Genomic DNA, 13,753 nt, shown 5'->3' on the forward strand with positions numbered 1-13,753 from the left:
AGTTGCTTAAATACAACTTCAGGCAGAAAGGCCCAAATCCTTTCCAGATTTGCCTTAATTATTCTTCCTTATGTTTTTAGGTCTTCAACAAATAAAGGAGAAACCAGGTGGATGGTCTGGAATCAGTAAAGATCCATCTTATAAAAATGGACCTAGGGACACTGGAAGCATGGATCCTGATGTACAGCTCTGTCATTGTATTGAAAGCACAGTAATTGAAATAATAAACATGAGTGTTAGTGGAATTTAACAAAGAACAAACTTAAAACTAAAAAATGAAGCTGTTTGCTGCATATACCCAACACGAACATGCATCTTATAACAACTAAACTGAATGGGAACAGAAACATCTTGGAATCACTAAAATGATTAAATTCAACATGAATACAGTTTAGAACTCTCTTGAGAATTATGCTTGCTTGTATTTGATTGGCACTTCTTTGGATCTACTTTGCTGGTATGTTTTTTTGTAGCAACTGAGCTTTTCTTTTTCTGTTGGCAGTGCATTTAAGAATCATTACTGAAAAAGTGAATATGGTCTTGTATTAAGCTTCTGAAGTGAAGAAAAACTGCCATGCCTTTAATTTAATATCTTATTAACAAGTCTGTGGGTAGCCCCAGTGTTTAATCATCAGCTAGTAACAGTACAGGGATGCAGTGATGAGAAAGAGGAAAAGGGAAGGGGGAATTGAGGGAAACTTAGGAGTTTTAAACAATAGAAATCTCTAAAACTTGCAACGCAAGTAATAATAGTAATGAATGGAATAGTAATCGCAAGATGGAATTCCAGTTCTCAAGAAACAGTATTGGGAAGGGCTTTAAAAGAGGCAAACGGCTTTTTGTAAATGACTTCCATGGATGTACAGATGAGGATTTAAAGATTTTACATATTTGCTTCAATTTTTACTAATATATGAAGCCATATGTTTAAAGAGATACTTGAATAATTTGGAATTTTAAGATACTGGCTTAAAAGAGTTTACAGAAACATCTTTGTGCAGAGACTAACCTGAAAAGAGGTCTCATTTAACTTTTTTTTAAAGTTTATTTTTATAATGGTCAGAGGGGGGAAATCCATTGGAATCTCACTGAAGTTTAGAGCAATAAAACCCACTGGATTAAAGAACTCTTGGTTTGTCATCAGGACTATAATTCACATCATAATTTGAGAAGATTTTGAACTAATCTGTAGTGTTTGGACCTCAGGAAAAATTAAAACGGGGAAAATTCTGTGTTGTGGAAGGATTTTGCAGTCCTCTGTTAGTAATGTCCATTGATTAGGTAGATGCATTCAGTTAATCCATAACCCTCATTTTTTTCCCTTAATGAAGTATCCAGTGTAGAAGGTACTTCTCTTTGCTTTCTGAGAAATACCTGAATGAACCCCTCTTTCCCACCCTACTTGAAACAGACCTCTTCACTTATAAAAGAAATAAGGAAGGCTAATAAGAAAGTGTGGTTTTTACGAAAAGAAATTTAATTTTAATCTTTTCACTAGGAAATAGTCACATTTCATTTTCCTTCTTTGTAAAATGGGATTACTACTGGCCCTACCTCACAAGGGTATTACATAAGAACTAATTTGTATCTCTTTCAAATCCTGAAGTGCACAGTATCATAGATGAGAGTATTTATAACTTTTATTAGATGCTTAAAGTTCAATTAAATAATTTTGATGTAAAAAACAAAGGCATACACTTAAAAACAGACTAAGAACTTCCATATTTTTAAACAAGGCAGTTTTATAGTCTTTTAAGATTCAATACAACTGCTCCTGTTTGTTTCCTTTTGTTTAAACTGAGGTTTTGGAATATTTTGTGTGAGTAGGTAACCTCTAGGAGTCAGAAAAAGTTGAAATATGTTTTCTAACTAAATGCACTGCACATTCCTGGATCAATTTTCAAAGACTGGTCAAAACCTGCTGTGTTAAAAATAATAACATATGCTGTTTTTCATCAGGTTTGTTGATGATGTAAATAAAATATGTAAATATTAGTAAATGTTAATATTCATGTATTTTAAGTTAAGGTTATAAAATTTGTCACAATGTAATTTTTTTTTATTCAAGTGAAGAAAAGATGTGTGCAGCTATTTTGAATATTGGTTTATAAACATTCATATTCTTTATTAAATGAACTTATAGTTGTTTGTGTTTCATTTCACCGCTATTAACCTGAAAGGAACTGTTCAAGGGACTGGAATCCAGGACTCTGTGGTTCCAGAGCCTGTGTACCCCGTTGTGTTATGCTGCGTACATCAAAGGGCAATACAAGGTGAGAATTGAGAGCCTTAGGGACTTAGGAGAGGAAAATCATACTAGTTACTCTGGAGTAATTATCAGTACTTAAAAGATTTTAATATTTTAAAAATTTTGCAAAAGCAGACTAATAATTTGAAGGTATTTTTAAGAATTTACTTTTATAAATGATCCTCCTTACTGCTGACTTAATAAATGACATTTTTGTGGTACTTTCCCTTCATCCTTGCTTATGCAAATGTATTTTCACATAGTGGAACCCATAATACCCAGTTTAGCATTTGTCTTTTTTCATTTAACTTTATATGGAAACTTTTTGCAAGTTGTTTGGTTTTTATACTTATTTTATTGACTCCATAACGATTGAATTGATATAACCATCTCCCTATTAGCACTGGGACTTCCCAGGTGGCGCTAGTGGTAAAGAACTTGCGTGCCAGTGCAGGAGATGTAAGAGATGTGGGTTCTGTCTCTGGGCTGGGAAGAAGATTGCCCTGGAGAAGGAAATGGCAACCCACTCCAGTATTCGTGCCTGGAAAATCCCACGGACAGAGGAGCCTGGGGACTACAGTCCATGGGGTTACAGAGAGTCGGACACGACTGAAGTCACTTACTACCTTAGTACTAGACTGGGACGTATATGGTTATTTTTCAGTATTAGAATAGGCACTATTATCATTTGAGGTATTATTACTTTTCTTTTAGATTACTTAAAAAAAATATTTATTTTTGGCTACCTCAGGTCTTAGTTGAAGCCAGGGCTCAGTTATTGTAGCTTGCTGGCGTAGTTCCTCTCATGTTATGTGGGATCCGAGTTCCCCCGACCAAGGACCCAACCCATGTCTCCTGCATTCGCAGTGCCTTGTCAAAAGTTTTTTTTAATTTCTCTAACAAGCAGGCAGATTCTTTTTTTTTTTTTTAAGCACGCAGATTCTTAACTACTGGACCACCACGGAAGTCCTAGATAACTTTTTCAGGATAAATTTCTGAGCCTGAATTTGCAAAGGGTAGAATTTAGTCTTATGACTTAAGTTTTGTCATTTTGGGAAGATTCAGTAAAACAAAGGGAGGCAAACGAATCAACTCGCCTTTCACTGCTCCCGCCTGCAAAATACTCTTGCCTGGGGAGTCCCATGGACGGAGGAGCCTGGCGGGTTACAGTCCTTGGCGTCGCAAAGAGTCGGCACAACTGAAGCGTCTTAGCATGCCTGCATATATGCTTGCCTGCAGCAAACCTCTCTCCCAAACTGGTTTCATGGGCTGTGAGAAACTGTCTCTGGTTTTGCTTTTTGAAACACTAATATTTTAAGCCAAGTTTACGGTAGAGTTAAAAAATTTGGCGAGATGGTGTTTAACTCTCTACCTTTGAGGAAAGTGTGCTTTCTTAGCAACGAGTAATTGGCCTAATGAGGGACAGGAGGCTGATTAAGCCTTAAAAGAGGTACTGGAGACCTCGAGAGCGTATCTCTGCTTGAATGTGGACCCGGGAAAGCCTTGATTATCAGGAGGTTTTGTAGCCAGCTGTCATCCAACCTTCTCGCCTAGTTTGGCTCAGCAGTCTGGCAATTCCCGCCTGGGTCTTTACTCTGGCTTCCGGAAAGTTCGGAAATTTGAACTGGGGGGACCCGGATGAATGCTGAAAGAGCAAGGGCTTAACAGTGTTTCCTCTCCTTTGGTCTACGGACTTTAAATACGAGACGTGGAGTTTCCAAGGAAACTGAGGCACAGGTTAAGTCGCCCGTTTCAAAAAGGTACAACGGAGCAGAGGGACTTTCCCTTAAGTCCCTGGGATTCTCCGCAGTGCGTCACGCCTCTGGCGTTTCCCTTCCGGTGCCGCCGAGGACCTTGGGTCCGTTCTCACTGCGGAGGCTTTCATTGGGTGCCAGAGTGCGCGCCTGCTGACCTCGACCCACGATTGGTTCCTTGGTTTCGGTCTTGGCGAGTGTTTGGTTGTCTGAGCTCGCCCGGCGATTGGGTGCTGGGGAGTTGAGGGGCGGGAGGCGGGAATTCGTCCGGGTGTTGTGGAGAGGGCTGCTGAGAGCCGGAGCGGAGAAAAGGTGGAGCGGTCGCGAGCGCTCTACTGGCCCGGGAGTCGCAGCTCGGGGAGGAAGAGAGACTAGAACCTTTCTTCTCTGCCAGGGCTCCGTTGTTTTTGCTGGTCGGTTTCGGCTTCCTTTTCTCCGGTGAAATCTGAGCCCATTCTGATTGGGTTTTCCTCAGGGCGGGCAAGTCTCTCGGGGGAAGGGCGCGACGTCGGCCAGGAGGAGGGTCCCCTCTGCTTTCGTCCACCTGCTTTGCGGGCCCTTCGGTGTTGACTGGATCAGCAGGGTCCCGGGGGTCCCAGGTTGCTGAGGGAGGAAGGAATATGAGGAAGAAAATCTGGGGGGTGGGGGAACCTGCACTTAGAGCAGAGGCCTGATTTTAGCCCGGGCGGAAGGGAAGGACGGCTCGAGCCAGATCGGTTGGTTTCCTCTTTATTCAGTGTGGGCGAAGCATCCTTATTTTGAGATACCTGTTGCCACAACTGGGGCAGGCGGGGAGGTTGGTTTTTAGGTTCTATGTGAGAAACTGGGCCAGTCTTGAGTTGTTGGTTTAGTTTAAGGGATGCGTGCCTGCTTAGTCGCTTCAGTCGTGTCCGACTGTTTGCGACTCCACGGACAGCAGCCCACCAGGCTCCTCTGTCCACAGGGATTCTGCAGGTCATATATTGGAATGGGTTGCCATGCGCTTCTCCAGGGGATCTTCCCAAACCCAGGGATGGAATGGAACTGAGTCTCTTATGTCTCCTGCATTGGCAGGCGGTTCTTTACCCTTAGCGCCACCTGGGAAGCCCTAGATTAAGGGATGAGATTCCACCAAATTTCATTGCCAGAGCTTCACAGAAACACCAAATGTTAGAACTGAAAAGTACCTTAGAATAGTGGTTCTGAACTTTTTGGGGACACATAAGCTACCGTAAAGGTTGTTATTGGCTTCCTAATCTGTTGAATTGATATTTAATCATTTCTCTGTCCTCAGATCGAATTGACCTTTTTTTCACTACTGCAAATAATTTCTCAGTTGATAACAGTGTATATCATTTTCTCCTCAATTATCCAATATTTCCTTAGGATATATTTCTGGGAATGAGAAATTTATGGACTTTCTCTTTTAAAAAATCTAATCATGCACAGAAACTGTTGCATGCAATATCAAGAGATCACAGTCTTTGAATTACACAGCTGTGGATCCTACGTTAAGAGAATATGGTTTATAAGAAGTGGGGATTAAACAAGATCACTTCCTGTGTATCAGATACTGGAGTTTAGGCACATTCTGTACATTACCTTATTTAATTCTTAACTCAGTTGCCTGGTGGATATTCATAAAAACCCTATCAGGCAGATATCTCCATTTCACAGATGAAGAAATAGGCTCTGTGAGGTTAAGTGATTCACAGTGGAATTCCAACTTAGGCTTTCCCATCTTCCAAACCCATCTTTCCATTATACCCTACTGACCTTTAAAGTAAGAACCACTGAGCGCCCATTATGTGCCCAAGGTACTTTCTTCCTTACAACAATTTTTAAATTAGGGATTATTACATGTAAAAGGGGCTTTCCAGGTAGCTCAGTGGTAAAGAACCTGCCTACCAATGCAGGAGACACCAGAGACCCAGGTTCAATCCCTGGTTGGGGAAGATTCCTTGGAGGAGAAAATGGCAACTCACTCCAGTATTCTTGCTTGGGAAATCCCGTGGACCGAGGAGCCTGGCAGGCTGCAGTCCATAGAGCTGCAAAGATGTGGACACAACTGAGCACACAGCACAAACACATAAGAATCTTAGTCTGGAAAAGCGAAGAGACATGATCAGGTTAAAATATCTGAGTTGTCAGAACTTGATCTAGAACCTGTACTTCCTAACTCTTGGTCCACAGCTTTGGCAGAATAGGGATGCAAATCCAGATTTGTTAGATTCCAAGACGTGCTGTTAACCACTGTGATTTGTCAGGGTAGGAAATTCTTTTACTTTCATTGTTTTGTTTATACATTTATTAATTCCAATTTTTATTTCTAGGCTTCTGTCCTAGTATTAGGTATCTGTTTTTCTTTGAATAGCCTTATTTCAATATTGACTTTCATTTTTGTTGCAGTTAGGAATCTGAAGTAAACAAAGCATGATGTCTTCAGCTGAATATACAATTGGTGGGGTGAAGATTAACTTTCCTTGTAAAGCTTATCCATCACAGCTTGCTATGATGAATTCTGTAAGTATTTTTCAGCAATTAAGTGTTAAGATACAGGTGCTTATAATTCATAACATACATTGAGTCTATTACTTCATATTTTTTGCAGATAGTAGATGGATTTGCTGGGCTCATTGAAGAACCTCTGACTTTTGGAAAAATACTGACTGCTGCTAGATTATATATATATAATTAGGAGGCAAAGGAGAGCATTCTAAAAAATGTTGTCAGCTCATCTGAAACTTCTATTTACTGAATTACTGCTTTACTGAATTACTTTGAAATTCAAAGTATTTACTATCATTTATATAGAATACTATATTTTTCACCATAATTTTTTGAGATATTTCAATCATATAGAAAATTAATATACAAACGAGTAAAACCAACATACCAGCTTTGTTGAATCTTAATGTTTTGCCATATTTTACCTTGTTTACCTAGTGGCTCAGACGGTAAAGCGTCTGTCTGCAATGCAGGAGACCCGGGTTCGATCCCTGTGTTGGGAAGATCCCCTGGAGAAGGAAATGGCAGCCCACTCCAGTATTCTTGCCTGGAAAATCCCACGGACCACAGAGCCTGGTAGGCTACCGTCCATGGGGTCGCAAAGAGTTGGACACAACTGAGTGACTTCATTTTCACTTTTCACAAGTAAGAAGATAACTAATATCCCGAATTTATTTGTTTTCTCTTCTAGCCGTGTTGTTATACTTATATTGTATATACATGTGTGCATAAATGATATTGAGTATGCTTTACATATTTTTAAACTTTGCACAATGATATGATATTGTTCACAGCTTTCTGGAGAACTTGATTTTGTGTTTTTTTTCTTAACATTAATATTGTTATTGCTTTTTAAGGATTTCTGCTATAAGTTTATTTATAGACATGTCTAGTATGTTGAGTTCAAGAACTGGTATTTTTTTTAAATGCTCCTTTTCATATTTGTTTCATGGATTATTTTTTAAGCAGTTGGTGTCTTACTATAAAGAAAGGAGAAACAAACTGAGATCCAAAGTACAAAGTCATCATAACTAGTAATTGCCACTTGTTTTCCACTGAAAATGGTAGATTCCTCCCCGGACCCTTGTTACAGTGGCTCCTGTGAACCACAGAGGTTGTGAACCTTCAGATGCTCTGTCCCATCATAGCACTGTTGGAAGTTCTGTGGCCGACGCAGAGTCTGAAGGCAGAAGAAACAGCGGCAGCACACCAGGCCCTCCTTTTCTCATGACCTTGTTCCCTTGTCTAACATTATTTTTAAGATGTAGCCCTGTTAATTGATAACTCATTTTCATTCCTTATACTATACCGTTGTATTAATATCCTAGAATTTTATTTGCCCATTTTCCTCTTGATAGACGTTTAGATTGTTTACGTTATTTTGCAGTTACAAACAGTACTGCCATGAACTTACACGTGTTGCCTTATATTCATTTGGGAAAGGTTTTAGGTATTTACTTAGGACTGGATTGCTGGAATTGGGTATCTTCAACTTTACTAGAAATTTTTAATTTCTGTACTAAGTGGTTGTAACATTCTCAGCAATGTCCTTTATTAAGTTTTATCAAAGATGTTAGTGTATTCTAGTTTTATAGAAATGATGGTGTTTGCATAAGTAAGGCACCAATTACTTTTGTTTCTTTTGTGCTTGATATTCTTTAAGTCTAACATAATTTTAGGGAGAGATATGAAGGAATCAGGGGCTTCCCTGGTAGCTCCGTGGTAAAGAACCCCCCTGCCAGTGCAGAAAACATGGGTTTGAAGCATGGTTTAGGAAGATACCCTGGAGAAGGAAATGGCAACTCACTCCATTATTCTTGCCTGGGAAATCCCATGGATAGAGGAGTCTGGTGGGCTGCAGTCCATAGCGTTGCAAAAGAGTCAGACATGACTTAGTGACTAAACAACAACAAATAAAGGAATAAAGTCCAGATTTAACTAAATTCTAGTTCTCCTTGCTGCTGTTGCCATGTTCCCTGAATTGCATGCAACTTCTCTTCTGGTGGTTGTAAAGGAGAGAGACTTTAATGAAGTATGTTGTTTATTGATTAAAAAAATTGTTTTTGTGTTCATAGATTGTCAGAGGATTAAATAGTAAGCAGCACTGTTTATTGGAGAGCCCCACAGGGAGTGGGAAAAGCTTAGCCTTACTTTGTTCCGCTTTAGCATGGCAACAGTCTCTTAGTGGTAAGTAGTTGGTTGATATTTTCAGGTTGCTTATTGGGTCCTGAAAAAAATCCGATGAAGTACTTTTTACCCAGAATGATTCAACCATGTCCTAGCTAATTTAAATATTCTCTTTTAAGATATTTCTTTATAATCAGTTCTGTGTCTTCTAAAAGAGTTTGAGTTTAGCACAATGTGTTCACTTAATCCTAAAATAATTTTAAATGTAAGATAGTCCTTTATTTGATGATTCAGAGTATACTATACATAAGAACCTTGGAATACTTAAAGAATGATTATGAAAATAATTAGAGGATACTTTGTATGTAAAAGATTCAAGAGATGGGGCTGATGTAATTATATAGCATATACAAATAGTTGCTTTTTTTGAATAAATCCTTTAATATTGTTGCTTATCTCATAACATTAGAAAATGGGATACATAAAAAGAAAAATTCTAGTTGATCTAAAAAGAAAAATTCTAGTTGATCTTTCTCCTTGTTTGGATGCCAGAGCAGAATTCTGTCCTAAGCAGAAGTTTATTGTAATATTGTTTTTATGGATTTGTATTATTTCCCATTGCTTTATTTGCTTACATATGTCGAATTTACTAACAAAAAATAGCACCTAAATTTGTGAAAGACTATTTTATATGATAAATCTGAAAGACAATATTGGATGCATTTTAATTACATGATTAGATGGCTTTGACCTAAAGTATTAGAATTTTAAATTATGGATATGTATATGTATATATGTATGTGTGTATATACACACGCATTCATGTTTTTTAAAAAATATTTTTGCTACTGATAAGACTATTAAAGATTAAAATTAATATTTATAAGCTTTTGGTTATCCACTTTGTTTCTTACTGATGTTTATCTTTGGTAAAAATGAGATTATCTGTTAATGAAATTTTAATGGGAGACTCTGGAAAATGTATTTATGTAGTGAAGATGGGAAACTAATATCAGTACTGTATATAGAAAATAAAATACATTAGTCAGATTTTTTAATATCTGTATTGTATTCTCATACACTAGAACTATTGCAATTTTGTATTTAATTATTAAAAATTACCTGTTTAATTTGAATGTTGACTTTAAACTGTGTTTTGATACAGATATCAAAAATGATATTATGAAACATGTTTTTTGAAATAGAAGTATAATGTGGGAATGATGTAACCCTTTTTTGTTTACATTATTATTTACCGTATTGAACTTTCAAGTTCTTCAGTTAGGAAAATAGCAGTAATTAAGAATGTAATAATTGAGAATATACTTTAGGTATACTTAGTATTTTGATATATCTCAGTAGTGGTTGTGCCTTTTTTACATTATTAATCTTTGACTATTATTGGATTTTTCTAAATCATGTAAATTTGTTGTTAGCTTCTCTGTATATGTTTCTGGCATAAGTGTTTTTCTCCTGTCCTCATTCGATGCTGCAGATTGAGTGATCAGCTTGTCCAGATTTGCCAGGTAGTTTTCTGATTTTAGCCCTGAAATTCTGAATCCTGAGAAATCTCCTAATCTTGGGCAAAAAAAGGGTGGTTGTGTACGCTAGCTGTGAAGAAAGATTAATGTTTTTTTAATTAGAGATTCTTTGATTTCTAGGGAAGCCAGTGGATGAAAGCTTAAGTAAGAAAACTGAAGTACCATTGTCTTGTTGTTGTACATGCCATTCAAGGAATTTTGCAAACAGTGACGTGCACCAGCGAACTTCGTATCATTTCAGCAGTCCAAGAACACCACCTTCTGAAAGAAATGGTGCTTTGTCAGGTTCTCAAGGTAGTTTATATTTTGCCTGGGTCTGTTGGTATCTGTGATAGGAGTATTAATTATTGCTGTTATGATACCTAATGTAGATAAATTTGGTTAGCATAATTGGTTATGTATTTCCACCTGATTTCTCTGGAATTATTTTAGATAATGCATAGAATGGTCAGAAATCCTTGGACTGTTTTCTTGGCCTCGCTTTTAATTGATTCAAACATGTTGCTAAAGTAAACCATTTTTAAAGAAGGCAAGGCAAAATTAGTGATACTCAGAAACTGATGTTATTTGTAGGCAGTATTATTAGTTATATGATAGAATTTTATAAAACATATTGATCTGTAAGCATAAGACAAAATCTAATTAGCCTCACTTATTCTTGGTAAGTTTGCCTGAACTTCTGAGACCAGTATCCTATTTGAGAATCAGCTATGTTTCAAGTATGATCCTTAAATGTGTGTGTGTTAGTCACTCAGTCGTGTCCTACTCTTTATGACCCCGTGGACTGTAACCTACCAGGCTCCTCTGTCCATGGAATTCTCCAGGGAAGAATACCAGAGTGGGTTGCCATGCCCTTCTCTAGGAGATCTTTCTGACCCAGGGATCAAACGCAGGTCTCCTGCATTGCAGGCAGATTCTTTACTATTTGAGCTACCTAGGGAGTTCTTACTAGATTTATTTAAGAGAAATATATTACTAATAACATAAGATTATTAATTTAAAGATATTTCTTGTGCTTTGACTGTATAGAAAAGATGGATTATTATTTGCCTAAGTCAGAAACCTAGGACACATCCTATACACTTTGCTGTTCCTTATTCCCCCATATAGATTTCTATCTCCATTGATATCTCCTAGTCCAAACTATCATCTCTTGTTTAGAGCATGTAGTAACTCCTTTTCTGCTTTCACTCATGCCATTCCTTAACTAATGGCAATCAATAGCTGGGAGAAAAGAGGTTGCCATGATTGACTTATGTCTACACAGTATCCACTTTCTAAAATCAAGGATGAATTCATCTTCCGCTAAAGCACTTGACTGTAGAGGATGTTAGCTGCTTGAACTGAAGTGTGTTTCTGTTGGGAATGAGGACAAGGAAGTGGACTAGATACTGGAGAGGTGACCACTTCTGTTGTCTACAGGGTTTTGACTGTTAACTCTCTTGGCTTTCTTTCCATTCCTTCAAAGGGGCATGCTTTCTCCTTTGCGTATGTTGATGTCTCTTCTGAATCAGGTTCCATCTTTAACTTGTTTACTTGCTCTTCCTTTAGCTCTCAGCTTAAATATCACTCTTTAAGGCAGCCATACTGCTGTTTCCATTGGATTAGATTTGGTTTCCCTGTTACATTCTGTCGTTTCACTGTGTGCCTCTCCTTCATAGCACTTGTTACAGCTTATATTATCCATGTGTTTGTGCGCATCTTTTATTAATCTCTGCTTGAGTGGCAATCCACTCCAGCACTCTTGCCTGATAGGCTACAGTCCATGGGACCCGCAAAGAGTCGGACACAACTGAGTGACTTTACTTACTTTCCCCTAGCAGACTGTATAGTCTATGAGATCAGGAACTATGTCATTTTTCTCATCATTGCATAACTAGCAGAGTGCCTGGCATATAGGTAGTAGTTAGATAAATACCTATTGTATGAATGAATGGAATTGATTTTGAGCTAATTATAAGAACTCTGGCTTGTTTTATGTACAGCCTGAATTTTTTTTTTTAAAAGATAGCTTTATTGAAATATCCTTGACATAACAAACTCTATATTTAAATGGTACATTTGGATGAGGTTTAACGTAAGAGTATTTCCCTGAAACTTTTGCTAACATTAAAATAGTGAATATATCTATCACCTTCAAAAGTTTACTCATGCTCTTTTGTTATTCCTCCTTCCCACCTCTGATTCTTCCTCCCCAAACAACCTCTGATTCATCCTCCCCAGACTCAGGTCTCCCACATTGCAGGTGGATTCTTTTACCATCTGAGCCACGAGGGAAGCCCTGCAAACTGTTTATACAGTCACCTGTTGTTGTATATTTGAGTTCTTAGTAGTTTTGGGGCTGTTATTACAAATAAAGCTGTTAGGAACGTTTGTTTATAAGTCATTGTTACAGACATATGTTTTTACTTTCCTGGGTAGTTATCGAGGAATGTAATGACTGGATCACTATGGTTAACTTTTTAAGAAACTTCAAAACTATTTCCCAGAGTGGTTATGCCATTTTACATTCCTACCAGCAGTGTATGAGGATATTCTCGTTTCTCTACGTCTTGGCCGACAGTGGTTTGGTAATCTTTTTAGCCATTCTAATAAGCTTATTGTTGCTGTTCAGTCACTGTCACGTCCACCTCTTTGTGACACCATGGACTGCAGCATACCAGGCTCCTGTGTCCTCTGCTATCTCCTGGAGTTTGCTCAGATTTGTGTCTGTTGAGTTGGTGATGCCATCTAGCCGTCTCATCCTCTGCTGCCCCTTCTCCCTTTGCCTTCAGTCTTTCCCAGCATCACTCATATTATAAGTTTATAGTGGTATCTTATTGTGGTTTTATTTCACATTTCCCTAATGACTTGTGATATTGAGCATCTTTTCATGTGCTTATTAGCCATTTGTATATCTTTGATGAACTGTTGAAATCTTTTGCTTGTTTATTGTTTTTTCCTTATTGTTAAGTTTTAAGAGTTCTTTATACATTTTTGAGTACAAGTTTCTTTTTTTAATCAGATTTAGTTTTAGGTTTTGCTTTTAGGTCTAAGGGTTAATTTTTGTATATGGTGTGAGTGTGGATTCAAGTTCATTTATTTGGCATATGAATATCTAATTGTTCAGCACCATTTATCAAAAAGGCTGTTCTTTATCTGCTGTATTGTTTTTTAACTTTGTAAACAATCAATTTTCAATATGTATGCAACTTGAATTTTAATATAGTTGTGAGTTAGAGTTATTTAGAATAATCTTTTCAAGGATCAGATAGGGTAAATCTGGGTTATATTCTGATACTCTCTTTATATTTTTAAGTAAATTCTTTAGAAATATGTAACTTGAATATAGAAAAGCACACAGAATTCTAAGTGTATAGCTTGATGAATTCTCCCAGAGTAATTACACTCATGTAACTACCACCTAGATGAAAAATAGGACAAAGCCAACACCCCAGTGGCACTTCTCATGTTCTTTTCCACTTGGTATTCTTTCTCATTATAGGTAGTTGCTATTTTCCCTATGTCATTATTGATGAGTTTTGCTTCTTCATAGAAATGGAATTATATTTGTACTCTTGTGTCTGTCAACTTTTGCCTAAAATATTTCTGAGATT

At 37.5% G+C, this 13,753-nt stretch overlaps 2 protein-coding genes and 1 pseudogene across 3 annotated transcripts in view; 2 read left to right on the forward strand and 1 right to left on the reverse strand.

The window, feature by feature from the left end:
- Positions 1 to 2,136, forward strand: part of INTS2 (integrator complex subunit 2) — a 54,479-nt gene extending 52,343 nt beyond the window's left edge. For both annotated transcript variants that reach the window (XM_005693136.3, XM_005693137.3), the window contains exon 25: positions 81 to 2,136. In XM_005693136.3, the coding sequence (XP_005693193.1) occupies positions 81 to 250 (170 nt within the window). In that variant the 3' untranslated portion in view covers positions 251 to 2,136. The remainder of the gene's footprint in view (positions 1 to 80) is intronic.
- Positions 4,282 to 13,753, forward strand: part of BRIP1 (BRCA1 interacting protein C-terminal helicase 1) — a 185,014-nt gene continuing 175,542 nt past the window's right edge. The window contains exons 1-4 of the mRNA XM_013971848.2: positions 4,282 to 4,415; positions 6,391 to 6,504; positions 8,565 to 8,676; positions 10,278 to 10,451. Of these exons, the coding sequence (XP_013827302.2) occupies positions 6,415 to 6,504; positions 8,565 to 8,676; positions 10,278 to 10,451 (376 nt within the window). The 5' untranslated portion in view covers positions 4,282 to 4,415; positions 6,391 to 6,414. The remainder of the gene's footprint in view (positions 4,416 to 6,390; positions 6,505 to 8,564; positions 8,677 to 10,277; positions 10,452 to 13,753) is intronic.
- Positions 7,443 to 7,635, reverse strand: LOC102171542 (annotated as a pseudogene).

Source organism: Capra hircus, chromosome 19 (assembly GCF_001704415.2).
Source record: "Capra hircus breed San Clemente chromosome 19, ASM170441v1, whole genome shotgun sequence".
NCBI classification, from domain to species: Eukaryota; Metazoa; Chordata; class Mammalia; order Artiodactyla; family Bovidae; genus Capra; species Capra hircus.